At 37.8% G+C, this 22,888-nt stretch overlaps 1 protein-coding gene across 1 annotated transcript in view; it reads right to left on the minus strand.

Annotated features, from left to right (window-relative positions):
- The window catches only part of GPC6 (glypican 6), a 775,473-nt gene that overhangs the window by 352,884 nt on the left and 399,701 nt on the right, over positions 1-22,888 (minus strand). The window contains exon 3 of the mRNA XM_075491966.1: positions 2,152-2,543. Coding sequence (XP_075348081.1) covers positions 2,152-2,543 — 392 coding nt within the window. The remainder of the gene's footprint in view (positions 1-2,151; positions 2,544-22,888) is intronic.

Genomic DNA, 22,888 nt, shown 5'->3' on the forward strand with positions numbered 1-22,888 from the left:
CCAGGAGCTGCTGCCAGGTGCCCCTGAAGTTGTCTCTTCTCCAGGTTGAACAAGATCCAGTCCCACAGCCTCTCCTCACAGGGCAAGTACTCCAGTCCTGACCATGCTGGTGGCCTCCACTGAACTCGTCTCAGTTTGTCAATGTCTTTCTTCTATGGGCAGGGCCCAAAACTGAACTCAGTATTCTAGAGGTAGTCTAATAGACTATCACTATTTATGTATATGCAAAGTGAAGAACCTGGACTGTATCTTGCACCAACCACCAAGCACTTTTAAAGATTTTAAAGTGTTGCTTTCATGTTAAAGGACAAAAACAGAAGCATTATTGAGCTACTGTTATCATCTTCAAATGATACTACAAAAAGGCTCACTTTATGATTACAGACCTAGTAGTTCTCATTATAGGATCACAGGATCATTTAGCGATCTTGTGATAAGCTCCATTCTTGAAAGGGCTTATGTGCCCAAAACCCAGCAGGCAAGATGAAAACATTTCCTGGGTATGTGAGAGGGGAGACACCTGCACATCCTGTACAATCATGTATATACACAGGGAAAGTGATATCTCAGCAGACAATTCAAACCTTCATCTGTTCACAAATTACACATCTACTACACGAATTACATAGCTTACTCCCTACAGTCTGATCCAGTCAATGCAGCAAGACCTAATGCCTACTGACAACAGTGACATCAGAGCTCAGCACTTTCACTTAAAACCTGACCCACGGGGACATCACCGCTTTTCAGAGGAAATCTGGGGCTGCAGATATATGCATTCTGCACACTTGGAGGCTAAACAGACATATCTGTGCCCAACTAGACTAGGTGGGCTGGGATTTCATGCCGATGCCCTGCCACTGTTCAGAAAGGACTGCAAGAATTGACAGTGCCAGAAAAAAAGGGAAGGCAACCCTGTAGCCCAGGAAGTAACTTGGGAGGCAGAGACCTCGGTTCTAGCTGGGTAACCAGGATCATGTATTTCATTCACTGACTTTTAAGTGCAAAATGACCCTTTCCTCCCATGCAGTCTCCTGGGCATAAAATCAGGCTCTCACTTGTTGACTACATCTCCAGCTTCATGGCTTCTGAATTTGTAATTGCAAAATATCACATCCTACAGGATAAGAAAAGTTCAGATGCCTCATCTTGTTGAGCTCTTGAATTGCAGTCTACTGTACAATATATCAGCTCTACTTCACCTTTTGGTTGTGATTTAAATGAAGCAAGAGAGCCAGTCCTCTTAATGAAGAGGAATGGCTTAGGCTTGTAAATGCAGGAAAGTATTGGAAGGGGCAAGCGTCTAAATCATGCATGCGTCCAGAAGTGAGTATCTGGGCATTTCATAGTGGATCTCACTAGAGCACTTCAGAATATAGTTAAGGTCCAAATACAGTACAGACTAGAACTGTGAAATAGCCAGGTCACAGAACAAGTATCTAGTTGAAACAGCAATTCAGAAAAATATACCTGAGTTTGAAACACTGTGTAAGAGAAAGTCATTGAGGCACATTTCTGGTACCCAGATGGGTTATTTTTGTGTGTGTTTTTTTCTTACATAGCTTTAATTATGTGAAGCCCTCAAGGATTATAATCGTCCTAAATATTTGCATAGATAAACAATTAAAACTAAAATAAATGTGAGTCAAACCGTCCTTTGGGAAAGCTCAAGCTCCAGAGGTGTCACTATTCGTCTATTTTCTCATCAAAAACATGACTAGACATTTCTAACAAATCTATCCCCCAGTTGCATGATGAATGAATGCTGTGAAGGCTGTACTGCCCTAATGAACAGCAGCATAAATTTGCTCGAAACATTTAAATTCTGATCATAATCATAATCTTTTATATACGTAGCTGGTTTTGAACTACTAATGACAATCACTACCATGCTATAACATTGATGTATATTGGTGTTTCATTGTGTCCTAAGCACAGAGAAATGCTTTCCAGTCAGTATTGCCTTAATATGTCCAGAAGGAATTAAAAACAACTGTTGCCCTTATTTATAAACTTAGGATGGGTTTATCAGTAGACATAAAAAACAACCAACCAAACAACCCCCCGTTAAAAAAAAGCACACAATCAGATTTCAGTTGTCTAGTAAATTTGAAACAAATTCAAGCTTAAAATCCCCTGATTTTAGATTACCTTGGATACTCTGTTTGCAACCTCTCTGCCTACTGTCAGCCCCTGAACAAAGGTCCGTGCAGCAATGAACGCTCTAGTCACTTGAACCTTCAGCTTCCTGGGTACATCTCCAAATGGCTTCAGCTGGTCTGTATACTTGCTTACACACTCCAAGTAGTCCTCAGTGAAATGGTACTGGGGGTTTATGAGCTGGAACATCCGTTCCAGCAGCCGAGCCCAGAAATCGTTCAGCATTTCCTCCAAGTTCACGTTGCCTCCTGTGTAATAACGCTTCAGCTCTGTGAAGAGGTCCTGGAACACCTCCGAGTTCTGCATGTACAGCATGCCGTACGTCCGGACAAACATGTCATTTAAGGATCTTTCCGCGTTCTCCAGAAGTTCTCGGAAAAATTCTGCAGGGAAAACAAGCAGGTGTTAACTGGACGTAAGGCACCAAGGCTTTTCTGATTGCATTCCTGTGTTAGCATTAGTAAAGGTTGTCCTAATATGTTGTTGCAGCAGTGCTTTACTAGTGAAATTCTTCTATTTGGATAAGTAATAGTTTTGTTCAGGGGTAAAGAAAAATAGACTATAACCTGAATTCCCCAACAAGGTAGAAAGATGTAGAACCTATAACACTGAACATGAAAAGCCCATTTAAAAGAACTTCAGTGAGGGTAGTTCCACTTCTTCTTCATGTACTATTTGAACATAGAAATCTCCATGCCTTGCAATATCCTCCATAGCCAATATACTAAATCTTCTATGCTAAACATAAAGTCATTAATATAATGATTTAACTGAAAATGTAATGATTTTAGAATAGCTAGATGATGATAAGTTCCACTTAGCTGAAGTTCTTACAATGTAGAAGAACACAATGGAAATAAATCTGAAAACTTATTTGCAAATATTCTTGAAGAGCACTTGAAAGAGACCTGAGTGGAAACAAGCAGAATCCCTCTTAAAAGTACTACGTGTCTAGGTAATGCTAAGAAAATGTTAGTATTTTCAGTAATTTGCTACTTTACTGAAGAACAGTATTAGGACCCTCCACCAGTCATGTCACAGCCAGCCTACTAATTCCAGTTTGTGCTAGTTGTTGGTTTTGGAACAGCAGACCTTAAATTTTTTTGAAAGGATTTCAGACTTTACTGCTTCTGTGCCTTTTATCTACTCAGGCCCAAACCATAGCATATTTCTAAATTTTGGCTTGTGGAATTTATGCTTACTGGAAACCGAGCCCATGGGATACACTGGAAATATGTAATCATCTCTTAAGATCCTTTAGCTGCCATGTGATGCTTACATTTTCCCAAGAAATTCACTGAGCATATACAATAGTTCTTTAAACACATCTGACAAAAGCAGGCATAGCTTCTCCTGGTTTTTAGAAGATCCCATCTTCCTACAGGGTCCGCTTGTCAACCTTCTTAAAGCTCCTTTGGAAAAGAGTTCAATGACTGTTGTGGCCTGTAAATGGGGCATTGCAGACAGTAAGGCAGAGATGGCAACGCCTTTAGCAAAACACGTATATTTGCTGGGATTAAATGATTTGCACTGATGCAGGAGTCATCACGCATCCAACTCCAGGATACCAGAGTCTAAATATGTAGTCATTGCCCATAGACACATCTGCGTGTGCTAACTGCAGGGATGTGCTGACTTCTTACAGTCTTGGCTAATGCTATAATGTGAATACTCTTTTAACACAGGGCCCTGCTGTGGTTACAGTAACTCATAAAAATGCAGAATCACTGCAATGCTGAAGACAGGATGGCAATCAAGACTATGTAAGAAAAAATCCACACTAAATCTGAGGATTTGCAACTGTGATCAGCTGAAAGCAGAATCCACCAAATACTGTGGACCTGTCTACAAGGACTCAGTAAGAAAAGAGCCGCTTCTTTTTGGCAGAAATTGTGCAGAGCTGCAGTCTTTGATGTCCCAGATAACTGCAAAGGGGTTATCATGAAAATGTATACACAGAACAGTGAGAACATACTCGCTACATCAAAGCACTTATTAAAGGGAAAATGTATTCTAATGAATGTATCAATGTCTAAACTGTCATTAAAACCACAGCTCTTCATGTGCAATAAATTCCATCTGGAAAAGAATATGCTTTTGCCAAATAGTTTATGTAGGGAAAAACAAACAAAAAAAAACCCACAAAACCCACAACCAAAAAGAAATACAATAACTTGAGGTCAACAACATACAGTCTGCTCTGTTGTTTTTCCAAATTATCCACTAATTCTGAAAAAGCTGTTTTAGAGAAATGCAAAACAAAGCTGTTTTATACCCCTAACCCTGACCTTGATGTCTGAATCATCCTGATTAATATTTTATACACTCAGCATTTCTTCTTCTAAGAAATAATGTATACTGGCTATACTGTTGAATACATCTAGCTCTCTAGTCAATCTGGAAGGCAAAAAGATGGCAGAGAAATTGGGGCTCAAATTAAAATTTGTTTTAAGGTTGAAGCCAGGCTTTCAGACCAGTGCAACTGGGACAGACAAGGCTTTCAGACCAGTGCAACTGGGATGGACAACTGGGAAAGACAGTCACTAAAGCAGCGAATCCAGGCCCCTCGACTTCTCTCCCATAAGGCTGCGTATGCTGGGGGGCTGCTGTAAGCAATTCACATGTTGGCTTCTCCCAATCTATAGCTATACTGGGAATCCCACTCTTTATCTTAAAAGAGCATGCCATTGCATAAGTCAGTCACAGCAAAGCATAACCGAGTTTGCTGACAGCTCCTCTTGTCTGAGGTTGTTAGCCTATGATTTCTTTGTGGGGGGGGTATTATGTAGCAATCTCACAGTCAGTTTGTTGGAAGCCAACCAAACTTTTCAGGGAGGGGTAGACATTTATGCTGTGCTTGTACAGCATCTAGCACAATGTGGTCCATGCTGGTTGCAATCTTTATTTATACTGCAGTACTAACGTTATCAGTAACTCCACAAGCTTAAATTTCATGCTAGTCTAAATGTGACACCACACATATGCATTCTGTAGAAAAGCTAATGTCTTCTAAATAGCAGTACATTTATTTAATTTTTAGTCTTCTCATAGGTCTCTAGTCTTTGAGAGCTATTGCTTTGAGTAAGTTACTGTGCCATTAAAAAGTTATACCGTTAGTCTTCTGTATGCTTTGATACAAAAGACAGTTAGTTTAAGAGAGTTATCTCCATCAGTAACCCTATGCAGGATCAGGATAATAAAGCAGCAACAACCACAAAATTGGATACCTTTGTAGTTCCAGAGAGAAAGAGATCTTCCCTCTTGTACTAATTAGAAAAATTCTTAATCAACTCCCATCCAGCAAAACGAGTGCTGCTGTGAAGGATCACTTGCTTTTTTAGTCCACAAATCCTCCACACATCAAGAAGGTAGTCTGCTTTGCGATGCTTATGTACAGAAACTGTGTCTTGCCATAACTGGGCACTTGTCCAGTTACATCAAGAGAAACTGTACTTGCTTCCGCAAAGGTTGAATTTTTCCATGGTCTTCACAGTTATTTAAAGATTTTATGTTCATTGCAAAGATGATATTTCATCAACTGGCAGGTAGCTTTTGAAAAATAATGTAATATTTCAGCTCAAAGTAAAAGAATTAAGATGAGACAGACATTAGTCATGTTGCTTAATGTGCTTCTGGAAGGCACTCAGGTACTAGGGTGGGAGAGGAGAATCTATATAAGACAGAGCTGTGCAGTGTTTTAAAATATATATCTTGTGAATTTTTTTGCTGCCAAAATAGGCTGTCATGAGCAGTGTTAATGCTGGAAATAATTTTTCCTAATTTTAAGTGGTGATTCATTTATATGACAGAATATGTCCTGGGTATGTCTTATGTTGCAAGCCCATTTTTATACAGCTTTCATTTATTAGCCAAACGGTCTCAGGAAGCCCATTCAGTTTTGCTTATGAGGGAGTTGAAAAGGATAAGGTCTAAGGCACACTGAGCTACTGAAAAGAGGAAGAAAAGATCGCTATTTCAAACCATTATATGCTCTATATAGCCTTAAATGGTGGGTTTCCAGTCAATGCATAACACTTAAGCTAGTTTTTATTTTAAACATTATTTGTAAATTTAGGATGCAAGACTGATAATAACAGTCTCTGCAAATGAAGTCTGAATTGTTATTAAACATTTTGTCTGTGATAAGACAACTCAGTTACAAAGTGAAAGGACACAATGTATTGCTAGAGTCTCTGAATGGTAGGTACTGCTCTCAGATTAAAAATAGGGTCTTGTTAGCTTTCACACTACCTTGACAACAGAAAGCTGACTTTCTCACTCTATTTTAACATAGGTAATCTAGTGTCATAATGCATTCAACTTGGGAGCTAGCCTAATTCCAAAGTGATGACTAGCTGTCACCATAAGTCAGTGGACCAGGATTGAGGATAATATTGCAGCATGACATGATGTAATAATTGCCCTCAACAAAATATAATCACAACCATATAGAAACAATTATTAGATAAACAACGTTGTATTATGTTGGAGCTGATGTTCTATTATCATTCCCAGCCTGATAAATTCCCTTGTATTTTCTTTTCCATCTGTATTTTAAGCAAAACCAACATCTGACTTTAGGACAAGATAGATACAAAGCTAGAAACAGTTTGTTGTCTGATTCCTAAAACCAAAAAGATATGCATGAGCTTTAAGACCAAAAAGACCAAAAGGAAATTTAATTTAATTACCATATATTCTGCTCAGCTTTCCTTTTTAGGAGAACTTGACATCTCAATGCTGTACTATGGTGCATCTGACACACTAGACATGCAGTCTCACTGCTACCCGAGAAAAAACAGCACAGCTGCCCAGAGCTCTTCAGAGGGTCTGGACAGGAATTTATATTTGATTTTACATCAGTCTTTATGGAAAATATCGCTCAGGGTGGCATACTGATTTCATCCATTATTGACTAACACCACCCAAAACATACAGGCAGTTGCCCGTTATAGCTTTGGTGTCCTGCATGTGGGCATTGATTTTCAAAGAGCTTTGAGGATTTAGACATACAAATTCTAGTGATCTACCATTTACTGTGAAGATGTGTATGCATCTACACCCTATGTGGACTTTAGGTACCTAACTTCATTTCACATCTTCGGATTTCCCAGTCCTGATGAGGCTGATGGTAAGAAGGATATTAGAATTCATGTAAACTGACTGCCTTTTTGGACAGAAAGGTTCTTTGGGGGTTGTTTAGGTACAGGTACTTACATTCATGACATACATCAATGGCAGCTTGTTGTTTGTTTGGCTTTTTTTCCACTGCCCTATTTCTGTCTTTCTTTCTTTGGTCATGAAGTCATTCATGAAAAAAATGTTTTGGTGAACTCTTCATCTTTTTGCAGGACTCTTGCAAAGGCTTTTTTTTTTCTTTCTCTTTTTTTAAAGATATTCCACAATGGTATCAATTAGTGAAAGTTGTGATTTATCTCAAGGAAATTCAAATGAAATTAACCTCTGTGGTTTCTATGCCTTTTCATTTTCCAACTGCTTTTCTTAGGTTTCCAGAGACCTTCTTCTAACAATAACTAACCTTACAAAGCAAAAAGAACTCAATTTAACTTCCTGATTGCTAAACAATTGCTGTAAGGAGAATACTTACAGCAGATTTTTTTTTCCTATTTTTGACATTACATTTGTATTTATATTCAAGAGTGAACAAATCGTATGCATAAGGCTACCAGTGCATTGGTATTACTTTTTAGTGAGCCTGAATAACTAAGTTTAAAATTCCCTTATAGCTTTGACCTTTAGAAACACTCAACAGTCACAACTGGGAAATGAATTTCAGCTCCCATTAGGAACAACAAAAGCTGCAGTGTGATGTGGTCTGTTGAAAATTGCTATCCCTTTTAAACTCATTTTGAATATATACACATTACACTTAAAGCTAAGAAACACAAGTCAGATAATTAAATGTGTCCTATAATTACAAATTTCAGAATAGGTTATTTACATCCTCTATTATGTCTTGGGTAAAATCACCTATGGGTAAAATGATTTAGCTGTTAATGGATACCGATAGCTTTCTAGAATGTGCTATACCTGTAAATATCATGACATTATGAAATCTTTTGGATGCTACTAAATTTTTCAGAAGCCAGTGCAGTCTCAAAGGCTGTAAGTAAAGATGAGGGTCTCTCTCCCCGCTTTAATCCCTCAATTTCTCAGATTACTGCAAGACTTGATAATAGAAGATAATTCACTGCAATCTTCTTCCTTGCCTCCTGTCCAGAGTCTATGACTTCTTCCCCCTTATGGGTCAGGCTGTTGCAAGGAAGGAAGGCGACCCAGGGGAAGGGGAGACCACTGAGGCTCCATCCTTAACCACTCCCCGCTGTGGAGCACGGAGACAATGCAAGCAGCACTGTCCTCCACTAAAACGAGGGACATGATGATGGGGAGGAAACACAAACACATCTATCATGGGCTGAGTTGGACAGGCTAGATCAGGTGCAGGCAAATGTAAAAAAAGCTAGGCTGATATTTATGCATCAAATGCCATTATCACAATGGGAACCTAATCTGACAAAGAATTTAAGGCATTTAATGGCGATGTACAAAGAAGTTATTGTACAAATGAACATTAATATAGAGTTAAAGGATCTGTCATCTACTCAAAGCTGATTACGTGCATTGATACAGATCTGTAAGACTTTATTCTGCAACACTGAAATCAATGAGAACATTACTAACAACTTCAGGGGATGCAGGTGCAACCTTTAAATGCTAAACTTACTGTTTCTTCACTGCAAAAGGTCATTTACTAACACTTGAGTATGTCTAAAAGGGAGACTTGATCCTGCCATTGATTCTATACAGACAATCCTGCAACCAGGTGAAACACATCACTTTCACATGAGAACTATTAAATTAGATATTAGCACATAATTTTTGAATTCTTTACTGCTCTCTAGAATCTCAATTCATATTCTGCTGCATCTGGTACTTTATACTGACGATGTATCCTTGATTATAAATATGAAACCTGAAATTCCCAAAATCCCCTCAAAGAATTCATTGAACTTATAGCAATAACCAAGAAAGAAAATGCTAGGAATAAAAACAAAGCAATGAGATAGCTTTACACATAATTTATATATACAATAATAACTGTCCCTGAAGGTTCTACTTTCATTATCAAGTGGAAAATGCCCAAGTGAAGTACTCATAAAACGTAAGCAAAATGTTACATGGCATCAGAAGGCGACATTCTAGAATATTTATGAATGGGCATTTAAATGCTTACAGCAGTAGTACTGTCATGAATATCCATGACCAAAGAGAGACATGTAGCATTTCATGGATATCTGTGAATTTCAGAATGATGAATTTTACATCATATGTTCATAAAAATGCATAATGCCTCATGAAAAATTCATGACTTACCACAGTTTCTTCTGAAAAACATTTAAAGCTTTCATGAAAATGATATTAACAATATAGAAACTATGGGACTCAGTGCAACAATTGTTTTAAAATATAGAGACTGTTCTGTTTTTCCCTATGCACCACTAGAGGCTATTAAATATCCAGTTCAATAGTTAAGGAGATTTACCATCTAACATTTTGTATGAAAATTCTCTGCCATGCCTATAATGTACAACAATCTTTTAAACGTATTAAAAGTTTGTTGTCTTTTAATACAGAAAAGTGTAAGGTGGACCAGAAGACATAGGGGAAAATTAACAATAAATTGCTTTGCTACAAGCCAGATAAAACTGATTTAAGCCAGAATAATTTCTATATTCTGTCTGAAGAAAAAAAAAAGTAGTCATTTTATTGACAAGCAGGTCCCAGACCAGAGGCAGTCTTTGCTATCATTAGATGCAGTCCTGTGGTGTTCAGAGGTCAGGTGTTGTGCTGGGGAGGAATGTGGCACTGAAGTCACTGCACGCCTTCATGCCTATTCTCAGAGTAGACAGCTTGAATTGACTAAGGGCAGGAGTCATTCGTCTGGAAGGAGGCTCTGGCTGGCCAGAGGAAAACACTGAAATCTTCATTGACTTTTATTTACAATGTGGTGATTAACCACAACCTGACAGCAGCAACACTTTGGAACTGGGCTTCGGAGGCAGAAATCTCAACATGGATTTAGGCACATATGGGATTGAGGAAGGCTGCTTCTTCTCTTTTAGAATGGTATCTTTTTTTGTTTCTTCCTCCCATTTAAAAAAAAATAGTCTACCGTGAAGAGCTGTCATTGAGGAGTTTGAAAATCGATTCTTGGGCCCTATCCAGCTTTAAGAAGGGGGTGTTTTCTGAAGCATCTACTGGATCACATCCATTCGGCAAAGTACCCAGTAGGAAGTGCAGTTCCTGAATCGCAATGTGGAAAAACGTGCATCAAACAGCTCAGACTGGATGCATCACGATACGTTTAAAATTAGAACTGCAGCTACTTTCATGTCACACTTGCAAGTGCAGAGAGCTAAGAAATATTTGCACAGTTGTATTTATATAATGTAACTGCTGTAAATCCATTGCCATTTTCCTTTTCATCTCATTTCACCTTTCTCTCTCTTTGAAACAAGCTCATTTTAGTATTTATAAAGAAATCAGTATATTGCACCAAAAAATCCTCTAAGATGTGAGACCTGAGACAGATAGTACTGCAATAACTGAAAGGGCTTCTATTTGAACTAAGCGGCAGAAACCTGCTGTAAGAGCAGTTTGAAGTTTGGCTTCCTATTGAAATCATTATATACATAAAATCAATTTTGCATATAAGTCTGCAGTTTAAGAGGTAATGAAGTCATGTTGATGTTTTTTCCAGACACCTCTGAATGCAGCTAATAACTTCTGTTATGGTTTAACACCACTAACAAAAAAGATAAAACTACCTCCAAGATAATTTACTTATTTTTGAGCTTATCCAATTTTCCTAGATACACACTCAAAGGAACCCCATGCACCATTAAGGCCAAGCAGTATTAAATCCAGGCTGGTTTCCCAGTTGTTTCTTGACTATTTGGTCACTGCACGCAGTACTATTTCTTACTGTAATAATACAGAGGTATGATTGAATTTCTTGCTTGTAAATTGAGCTACACGGTCAAACTTCACTGAAGAGGCAAACTTTCTTTTTCTTTTGTGACATGAAACTAAGCTAACAAACATCAGGAAGTCAATTTAAATGTTCTCAGTTTGTTAGAGGCATGAAATTTTTTTTCTAAGGTAATAGTAGGAAAGTTAAGGAACAACAATGGTCCTAGAGATCAGATTTGGGCAATCAGTGACTTGAAACAAGGCAATGCATAAAATCATAGATTAAGGATAAGGTTAAGGATTAAGGTTAAGGATCATACAGTTGGCTTCAAAGAAGCAACAAATGTGGGAAAAGATCTATTACTTTTGAAGAAAACAGTCTTTCAGATCCTGGATCTGCATTCATGTGTTGGTAGAAAGACCTTGGGTCCCCTATGGGGCTTGTGAAGTCAATAAACTTCCCTACCTGGATGTTTCAAAGATCAGGGATTAAAAAGCAAAGTTTGTATTTGAATAGCTTTAAAGTCAACACAAATCTTCATCTGCAGACACCAGTTCACTGGATCAAGATGCTGCATGATTGATTTTTATCTGACCTACCTTCTCAACAGAAACCTTTTTTTCTCCTAAGAGTGTGTCTACTGGGAAAGTTTTCCAGTCAGAAGGAAACGTAGATATAAGATACGGTACAATGAACTGAAAAACTATCTTTGCAAGACTGGTATATATTTAGGGTTACATTAGATTTCAAACAGTATAATCTACTTTTTCTCTGACTGAACTACACAGGAATGGCCTTAAAACTCCTAGGACAAGTTTATTTGGGGAATTGTTCCCATTTATTAGCTGCTGTATTGCATATAATGTTTCCATCTAAATGGATATGCCATGTAGTGATACCAAAGTTTTGTGCTTCTGCGCTGGTCTGTTGATTAGTTGCTGAATCTATTGAACATATTGACAAGAATATTTCAATGAACCCACAAACTGTTGACTCTCTAAGCAAACAAACAATAGCTTTGACTCCTTCCTATGGTTCTGCAATGAAATGAAGTGGTGTGGCTCAGTAGGAGCTAGGAGATCTAGAATGTATTTCTGGATTTTTGTATGGTTTTTTTTGTTTGTCTGTCTATTGGGTTTTTTTGGTGCAAAGTCACTGGACTTCCAGGCCTTCTGCCATTTACTGCTTCTTCCATCTTCTCAGCAATCCTGAGACCCAATTGCCCTCCCTACTATACAATCTTCATCCCTCTCTCTCTGACAGATGTAATTCCTCACATGACATGGTTTTTATCTGCCAGCTTGATGGGGGAATGTAGGCATAGGCCAGGTTTTCCTCATTGGTGTCCAATGCTTCCTCCTGATCCTAGTGGAGCGGAGATTCTGAGTCACTTTTGGTGGCAAAGTCTTTCCATTCAGTGCCCAAAATTAGTGCTAGACACTTGTGTAATATTCTGGTATTTCTCCAAGCTTTTTTGGCCATAACATTAACACTGTGTCACATTTGAGCTGAAACTCCCACTAACTGTTCTTATGTAAATCTTGCCAGCCGAGAGTGACAGCCCTCTGAGATGGGGTTTGAGGAACAAGCTGAGAAGCTGATCAGTCTTACTGAGCAGCAGGCGGTGAAGGGTCCAGGGTGACCCATGCTGACTAGAGGCCTTATATTTGTTTTCCTGCACTATACTACTGCAGAAACATTCACATATGGGAGGATAAACAAGTGCAAATGAGGCAGTACAGGTGAAACAGGAAAGCAAAAGCTAGAGGATAAAAATAGTCGGAGAGAAGATAGAAAAACAGGGAAATGGCAACTGAATGAAAGGGAGAAAGTGATAAGAAGAGAGTTAAACTTCAGTTTTCCAGAGGTTCCTCAGATACAGTCTCTCAACACCGCTAAAACCACCTCCTGTGAACACACGGGCAGAACAAGGGTCCCGAAAACTGTATATTTCGTCAAGCGCAGGAGGATCTGCAATCCAGACTACAGGCTGCTTAACTTCAGATCCTCGACAGAGGAACCTCAGCCTGAATCCTTGCTCCAGCTCTGCCTTTATGTTCTGCACAGGAAGAGAACGAAGGCTTTAGATCAGAAGTCTGGCTTGGGCTCTAAAATGGGGGCTCCCCTTCACATCCTGCAGGAGCCTGTCTCTTCCTATCAACCCACTAGATCAGTGCTAGTATTTTATTTAATACACATATGTGTACATGTATTATTGCTTGATAAGGTGATTTTAGGGCTTCCACTACTGCATTATCTGAAAGACTAAAGTTTTCAGCAGTCTGGTGAGATAGGGAAGTAAAACGAATACTTATTGTAAGAGATTATTGTAAACTTTTTATCTAATAACTTCTTTATTTGCATTTTCCAAATGTATATATACTTAGTCATTTGGAAGGAACATTCAGCCATATAACACAATAAGGGGCAGATATCTTAGTACGGCTAGAAAAAATAGGGATTTCTTTGAAAAGGACACAAGAAAGAACACACGCGTAACGGTCACTTGGGAAGACAAATGCCATTACTCCAAACATCCTCCCCCTTCCTTCTTCTTCCCCAGCTTTATATACTGAGCATGACGCCATATGGTATGGAATAGCCCTTTGGCCAGTTGGGGTCAGCTGTCCCAGCCGTGCCCCCTCCCAGCTTCTTGTGCACCTGGCAAAGCATGGGAAGCTGAAAAGTCCTGGATTTAGTATAAGCACTACTTTGCAACAACTAAAACATCAGTGTGTTATCAACACTGTTTTCAGCATGAATCCAAGACATAGCTCCATCTAGCTACTATAAAGAAAATTAACTCTATCCCAGCCAAAACCAGCACACTGGTTTTAAATAGAGACAATATACTTCATCAAATAAGGACCTAAAAAATTGTGATAAGACCTTCAAACTCACACTAAAACAGTGATAACTTCTGAAAAATGGAAACATTAGGTGTGTTACGTATTAGGTGACACTAATTACACTGTTCCTTTTCCACAATAAGAAACCTCATAAGTACATTATAATTTTATGTAGCCTAGATGGCCTTATACTTTTAAGTGCTTCCACATTTACAAACCATATAATTCGAAATGTGTTTCCAATAGGTGACTTTTATATTAGGGTTCAGCATTAAACTATATTGCTCATTCAACCCATTATCTAGAAAATATTCTCCACTTTCACTGAAGAAACATTGCTTTATCAGTCACATGTTCCTCTCTTGTAAAGACCACGTGTTCACTCAGACTTGCCCATAATATATGTATGTATAATACATTTCAAATGAAATTTTTATGTTTAATGTCACAACAATTGCAATAGGTGCCATACAGCCTACCTAATATGTATTTAGTCATTAAGCGCTTTAATTAGTGTTACACATCCATGTATAGTTTATAGTGTTAGTCCCTTAATACAGTCAAAATTAGTTAAGTAGCTGAAAATGTAACTGTAGAGAGTACTGAAAAATCTTTTTTGTTGATTACACAGAAACAGCAGCTTTTGTCTCTGGAATCAAGAGTTGTACAGAAATATTTCATAACACCATAAATACCCTGGATTTTGTTGTTGTTACTACCTGTTTTTGCTTTAAAAGTGGCCTCTTTAAACCTTTTTACTTATTCTGAGGAGCCGTCAAAGCTTGTATATTCTATCACAGGCTCTGATTTAGCTGAAAGTCATGAATTCTTATATTCTGAGCATCAGTATAATCTAGTACAAATTGAAATTTATTTTGGCATTGTTTTATTATTTTTATTTTTTTTTAATTTTGTGACTACACTGTGGGTACTACCTAAGAACTAAACAGGTTCCTACTTTGCATACAACCATTTCTACTGCTTTAACATACGTCTGCCTCTGGAAAATCTCAGACCTATCCTCTATTTCTTTTTCCTTTGTGATGTTATGAAGTTCGACAGCAAATAAAAAATCCAGTCTCATGTTATTTTGCTGCTGGCTGGTACATTGGCATCAGGTCTGAAGGTCCTCTCGTTACCCTTCAAAGCCAAATGTGAGATCATAAATACACGGTCTGCTCTGGATGGATAGAAAAGCCAGAGGCACAAATCCATACCCACCAGGAGGAACTAAAGGATTAGAAAAATATACACATTTTAATCCTTTGGATTACTCCTATATCCTTGAAGCAATGCATAGGGCTGGAGCTGACATTGCCACAGAACAATGAAGAATTTACTTAATCTCATTTTTAAAATGAGAAGTAAGGTCACTGCTGTTATTAACTTAATCATATATATAATTCAGAGCATAATATAAAATTTAGAAAGTTCAGGCAAACAAGGACATGGAAAAACGATGCATGTTCACTAAACTTTTTTTCAAAATGTCAGGTAAGCTTTAAAAAGACATAACACTTGAGAAATGATTTTTACCTGAGGTAGGAGTGGGAGAACTTCTGAATTAATAAAAACAGACCATTATTTTTTAACATCACAGAATCTGCATTCTTTGCTTCTGCCTATGCATATCAGCTGGACACTAACCTGGTCATGAGTCCTGGATTTTTTTCTTTTATTATTTTCTCATTTATTCCTTCAGTCTTAGCTTTTTCTTGATAGATATACTGAGGAAGTGATTAGCATTTCAGCCTAGTAGGCAGCAGCCATTTGGGTCTGCTAATCCGCAACACGAAATAAAAGGATGGGAATAAGGTAACGTTGCTTTGCTTGGATTATTGTTAAAAGGTTTAAGTCTTTGCTGACATTCTGCTCCTTTGATTTCTGCTATCCTGACCTGGAATATATATGGTCTATATTGCGAACCTGCTTCCCTGAGCATCTGTTTACCCAATCTTTCTTTGAACTGCTGATGGTAATGAATCTCCTTCTTCCAGCCCCAACTGCTGCATTCAGTTATCATCAAGCACAGGCATCAACTAGAGCTCTAATCTTGCTCTGATGGATGGAATACTAACCTTTCACAAGATTAGAGACACAAGGTGCTCCAGAGATAATAAAATTCAAATAGGTTTATTTCAAAGGGCAACTCAATCTCGATTTTGTTCATGGGTCACTTGACAGATCATTTGCCAATGTAGTTTTTGTGTCCTTCTGCGTCTGGCTTCTGTGCAGTGCTACAACTATTTCAAATTAAGTGGGCCCCAACAGGCAGAGTTCGGCAAGGGTCTAGCTTCAACGAAAATAGCAAGGTACTCATTCAGCACGGAGCTGGCAACTTTGCTAAAAGTGCATCTTAGGTGGGTGGTGCTTGGATGCTGGAAAAGTTTTTCTTAGCATTTTCAGGAAGGCATAGAAATGGCAATAATGATAAGCATCTTGAATGCTTTGAATTTTAAACTCCTGTTTGATCATGGAGCCAAAAATCTTGCTAGCATCATGACAGCCAGCTGTGCAATATATGCAGTAGCTGTAAGTTAAGAGATTTGTAGCTCATGAGCGACCATTTTTAATGTGCTTGTCAAACACAACTCTGCAAAAGTGTTTACAAATCAAATATTTAAGTCAGAAATCTACAGGCATGAAGATAAGGCTCTTACAGGTGCTGAAAGAAGATTCCTCTAGATGACAGTTTTGGTGTTCGGTGTTACATAGATCAATTAGGATTCTATGCGGATAAAATAGGTAAAATCTCCTGCAACCTCTAAGGTTGTAGATTGCACCTATTCAAAAATATCCATTAACCTGGCTCTGTGGTTTAGTAAAGCAAAATTAAATTACTCTAACTAGTCTGCTTAGAGAACAAATATTATTGAAGCCAGTGAGTATAATGTCTGGCCTTCATTTAGAAGAAGGATAAAAATAATTAAAAGACCCATATAAACCAGACAGCTAGAGCTGCAGGTGTATCAATTGCATGCAAACTACAGCACTTCCATGAGTTAGCCAGGAGGCTGGAAGCTGGGGGCTGGCTTGTGTGCGCGGATACTAGCAGCTGGACTCCTCTTCAGGAGAGAGAGGGAGAGAGGGGGCGAAAAGCAAATGAAGCACTTCAGAAGCACACATAAAGGGAGCCAGGAAAGCTCAGAGACAGTCCGAGGGATGTTGTATGCTCAGATCTAGGACAGCACTGAAAAAGAGTATGCTCTAGAAACTAAAAAAAAAAAAAAAATTGCTCAAAAATATTAAACCATGTCTTTCTTCTACAGAACTTGCTTCTTGCATATTTATAGGGGTGAGAGTTTAGAATAACAAACCCTTTGGAGATAAGATTGCATTCTTTTAGCTTCCCAAAACACGGATGACTACATCATATTTAAAATTCAGTGGTTGATGAGTTCGCATGGTAACTAAGTAGGACAGATTTGATGGAATATGCATCTAAAATGTGTACTGGACTACGTCTAAATGTGGAAACTGGAAAATAAAGTTAAAGATGTTTTTTTACTGTTTTTAAAGCCCTAGAACTACATGAAAAATGTATTCTCACTTTGGATGTTTTAGCTGTGACAACTCACAAACTAGTTCTATTCCTAGAATTGCAGTCATATCTCTGGAGCCCATTTACATTGTTTAAATTTCATAATTGAGTGAGTTCTTAATATTTCAAAAACTGTTTCTGTTTTCAAAAAGTTTTAATATACACAGTTCACTTGTCATTATTGTCCTTTATAGTAAGAAGCTCTTGAAATTAATTTTATGGTACATGTTTTTAAAAATGCCAAGAAATAACTCACTACGCACAAATCTTGCAACCGATTCAGGAACTTGTGCACTTATGTGTTTCTTTCTCTGGTTTCAGTACTAAGCATTGGACATTAATTTTCTGTAAATATATGTGAAAGTAATCTTTAGGCATACAAGGTGGGAGGATGCCCATACCTGAGGAGTTAAGTCTTTTTGTTAGAGGATGTGAATTTTTCAGATAATCATCTGTCTTTGCCACTTCACTGCCAGCTCCATCAGCCTATGCATAATTTTCTACCCATGATAGATGTAAAACGGGCTATGAAATTGCCACAGGATCATACAGGCTAGAGAATAGAGAATTAAGGTCTGTGTTAGCTAAATTGTTCACACAAAAGGGGACTACATCAAATCAAAGCTTCCAATCAGCTGCCATGGAGAAGGGTATGACAACTGACAACCCAGGCTGCAGGCAGGTGCTGTAACTCTCCAAGAGTCAAGGACTGGGGTAGAGGAAGGAGAGATGGGGAAGCAGTCACTGTGATCAGCCTAATCACTGACTTACCTCAAACATTTAACTACACAAATTTTAGGGGTACATTTCATCCCAATAGTATGTCTGCATAGACTTTTCTACAGGGTTTGAAATCTTCAGTCAGTAGATACAGGTGAGATAGATAAAAAAGCTGAAGACACATGAAGCAAGACAGGGAAGTGTGACCGTGAAAATAATTTAAAATTATCTCCAGAACAGAGTGTGTATTAAAACTTGGGAGATTTTAGCTTCTAGAAAAGCACTCCTTCAAATAAACCAGGTCCCTCTTCTTCCCAATTATACAAGTAAAGAAATGGCATTTTACTAAAAATCAAAATATGCCACGTAAATATACCAATACTAGTCTGGTAGGCTTTCAGGAAATATACTTGAAAACAGAAGAATTACTGAGGAGCTCATCCTCTGGTTTAAAGTCAGGACTAGCTACCTGGAAGCATGAAATCTAGCATCAGACCTAGCTCCAAATATAACTGCTGAGCTGAGCGCTCAATAACCTTTTTTATAAAGCCTGATCTGCAAGCACACACAAAGAAAAGTCAAAGGACTTAATTTGATTTAAATGCAGCTGCCCTAATCACACACAGAAACAGTGACAATAGTCAGACTAAGCTCTTTTCCAAAGAACAGCACTTGGCCTAAAACATGTAACATTACGCTCTTCATCGTTAACTTTGAATTTTCTTGCTTCCGTGGGATTAAGTCAGACCCTTAACATTATGTTAATGTAGCTTTTTGTGGTTTAATTACAAGGTTTCCTCTAGAGTGTAACATAATAACAATTAATCAGCTCGTTCTTAACTTCCACAAAAGGAACTGTCATCTGTTATTATCTGCACTGCTAACCCACCACAATGTCAGCAGAACTAAAACCAAACAATTATACCACAAAAGCTACATGCAAATCGTGTCGGGAGCTTAAACAAATGAAAGCAAAAATCTCAGACTCAGCCCTGGAATTCTCCTTTGCTCATTCCATTTTACCTAGACAACATACAACTAAAAGTATTTAAATGAATGCCATACAGTAGGTGTACCCTAGCAACACATAGACTGACTGACACAAGCTGTGGATGGAAAATCATCTACAGAGACAGAATTCGAAGCTGATGCTACTTCAGGATTTACTGCCTTCTTCCATGACATCAGATGTTAATTCTCTGGTTTATTTTTAGGTCAGGTTTATTTGCAGAGCCATGCTGATTGTATTTGGCAGAAAAAAATCATTAATGGATGCAGATAGTAATTGATGTAACAGACTAAAATAATGCATTTTAAATACATGAATGTGAAATTCAATAAATGCTTTAATAAAAAATATGAAGACAGGATGTTGGAAATTAAAAGCAAAGGCAGAAACAAAAAGCCACTGAGGGCATTTAGCATTTAAAAATATGAAAGACTCAATCCTATCAGCACTGAAACATTCCCAGGTTACAATTCTCTCCTCGTTGAGAACTGGGTACAGAGATGGATAATATTTCTAAGTAGCTGGACTGTAATGGGAAATGAGAAGTGAAATTCTGCTGTTGTTATTACTTTTCTTCTTCCAGAGAGCAGTTTTCTCTAGGGTGCTGTTTGACTCTCAGAAGTCGCCACATAAAAAATGGCAGTTTGAGTCAACAGTTTTGTTCAATGACCAAATATGTTCCTAGCACTCTTTAGTCCTGTTAGCCTTGAAGCAATAATGTGACAGAGGGGGGCAGAGAGGGTCCTAGTAACTTTTGTTAGGCATGAACAGTCTCTCTCTCTCTCTCCCTCTCAAAAAAAGGAAAATGGTTGATTGTAAGACGTAGCTGGAGAACTTGGAAATAATTGGGGATTTCCAGAAGCTGCTTCCCAATCTTACGTATAGCTACTGCTATCAATGGCTGTTACAGTACATGGGCAAGCAGTTTTATAGAGTGTTTAATTCTTTCAGAGCAGTTATGGTATGGATCATTCATTATGTTGCATTTCCTTAATGATGTATATCTAAGTATTAGGTGGGTTTTTTTTGAAAATGATGGAACACTAGCAGGTGCCTGTAACGGATGGACCATAACACCTGTTGTAAGACATTTTTTTATTTGTAGCTACAGCAAGCTTCAAAATCGCAATCTACTTAACCAATCTAGTTAACCTTTCCCTAACATTAACTCTAGTATGACGGATATAAACTCTAGCTACAGCCTTTCTGTGATTGTGGACTGTTTATACCAGCTTTTCAAAGGTATCCCACCCACTCTCTGCTACACAAGTCACAAAGAAAGATAAATCTCACACTCCAACAACAGCTATCACTTCATTCATTAGTAACAAACACCTGTAGCAGCAGGATCCACATACAGTTTAATTGTTTTTTTGCACCTCTAAATTGCTTGTCATCATAAAGAAATGACAGCAGTTCAATAAGAGAAGAGTAATGTGGCAAGAAGACTGGAGCCCATTTTCAATGTTTAATTGCCATAAAAAAAGCTAACAAGTGATTAAACAGATAAATCAAAAGTTTGCAGAAAGACTAAAGCGCCCAGTCAGTTTTATGGTTTCATTTGAGCTACAAAGACGTTATTATACATCCATTTACAAAACAATGAGCTCTTACTGTTTATGAAAGTTTAATCTCTTGGTTTATTGCTTTAATATATCTAACATTGGTAAGGTTTACTTTAAAATGAAATCTCTGACTATATGATGTGGATGTTATTTTTTACATTCGGTCTGCAAACGGAACGAATAACATCATAATTGTACTCATCTATGAAACAATTAAAGTAGGGGTAATTGCTTCTTCTCTCATATCTGCATATAAAGTAAAAGAATTAATATTTTATCATTTGGCAATGCTTCTTGTTAGCACAATATTCTGACATCAATTTTTTGTTTGGCCACAGGCATTTGAGCAAATGCTGGAAAAAGTTCTGCTGAACCAAAATGCACATTACCAGTAAACTTGTGCTTAAGGAACATATCACCTTAGGCTCACATGTCTGATACAACTTTGGCTGCTCAAATAACATCAACAACAACAAAAACCAAGTACAGATTTCTTAAACTACTAAATCCATAATTTAAGAAAATAAATAAACAAATGAACAAACATGGATTTGATGACAAATTGCTGCCCCTCAAATGATATGCCTATCCTAGATTGAACTACAAAATGACAACAATTCATTACGATAACAAGTAATTGTAGCAGTTGTTATTAAAGAGGATTTTAAACACAAGTTTAAAAAGCTCAGAAAATAAACTGAGTGCTTTCACTATTGTAAACTGTCATATCATTCTCTGAAAAAACCCAAAAAGTGTCCAGAAAACTATTTCCTTTTCTTTCCTATCTTGTCCAAGAAGGCATTGACCTTGGCAGTTGAATTGATTTTTATTTTCTTTTTTATCCACTATTTCAGGAAACTGCTAATGACAGGCTTTTAAATTCCTGAGGTGAGTCTTAATGATGCGATGTGGGAGACTGTCTCTCATGCACCTTGAGGATTAGCTTGGGAAGGACAGGGAAGCTCTGAAGGACCAGAGAAGCTGCTGGTCTTCTAAAGTGCCAGAAACGTTTCCTACCCTTCAAAGTTATCAGATCTTTTACTTCTTTGCTGTCTCATTCTGCTTCTCATTTGCACATGAAGTCCTGTGGCCTGAGTCAGGTTATCTTTAACACGCATGCTACAAGGTCAGCAACACAAACTAAAACCTCAGCGGTCTCTTCACTTTGCCATGTGGACACAAGGCAACCATTATAGACCTCTGCCAAGATTTATTCTCCATATACCTACCAAGACAGAGTTTCAGTTCTCCATGCTTCTTCACCAGAAATGACAGAATGATTACATGGGTTTTTCAGACTGAAGGCTACAAACAGCGTAGTAACTCACATACACATATAGTATAACAACGCAAGCATGGTTGGTCAGATATGGGTTGGGGATGTAGCTGTTGATATCGAAGGCTGGCCCTCTTATTATCTAATTAGACTCTGCATTGAAGACATAGGTCAACAAAAGTGTAGGGAGAATGAACTGTCCCAAAAGGTGAACTTGCTGTGCCTATGGTTAAAAAAGACTGTCATGTGTCAAAACAGATTAAAAAAAGCACCAAAACCCAACACTTGGATACGTTCATCCACAACCTTGAGTTTTCTTAGCAGTTTTACTAGTTTTTCACATTTGGCCATTAATGAAATATACATAGTAATACACACTTTGGGTAACCTTTTAAAAAAGTTGTATTGTGTTAGTAACTCATGGCTGGCCACAGAACTAATATAATTCTCTTCCCTGTTCCTATTTATTATAACCTTACTCCAGCAAGCTCTAAAGGCATTGTCTGTGAGTGTCTGAATGTGAGAACAAACACATACTTTAGCAGACAATTCTTGTCAAACGTGCTTAACTGCTTGTATTGCTAGCATGACCACTTTCAAATGTGATATAAAAATCAGATTCTCTTAATTTTGAGTAGAGCACACAGTTTTCTTTTCAATGAAAGTTTGCTAAAATGTTCACAATGCAAGATGTGCATAGAAAGAAGGAAAAAGAAAAGCATAAAGAAAATAAAATGCAAATGTTTATACCAAATTGTAGCAAGAAGATAATT

The sequence above is a fragment of the Mycteria americana genome, chromosome 1 (assembly GCF_035582795.1).
Source record: "Mycteria americana isolate JAX WOST 10 ecotype Jacksonville Zoo and Gardens chromosome 1, USCA_MyAme_1.0, whole genome shotgun sequence".
Lineage (NCBI taxonomy): Eukaryota > Metazoa > Chordata > Aves > Ciconiiformes > Ciconiidae > Mycteria > Mycteria americana.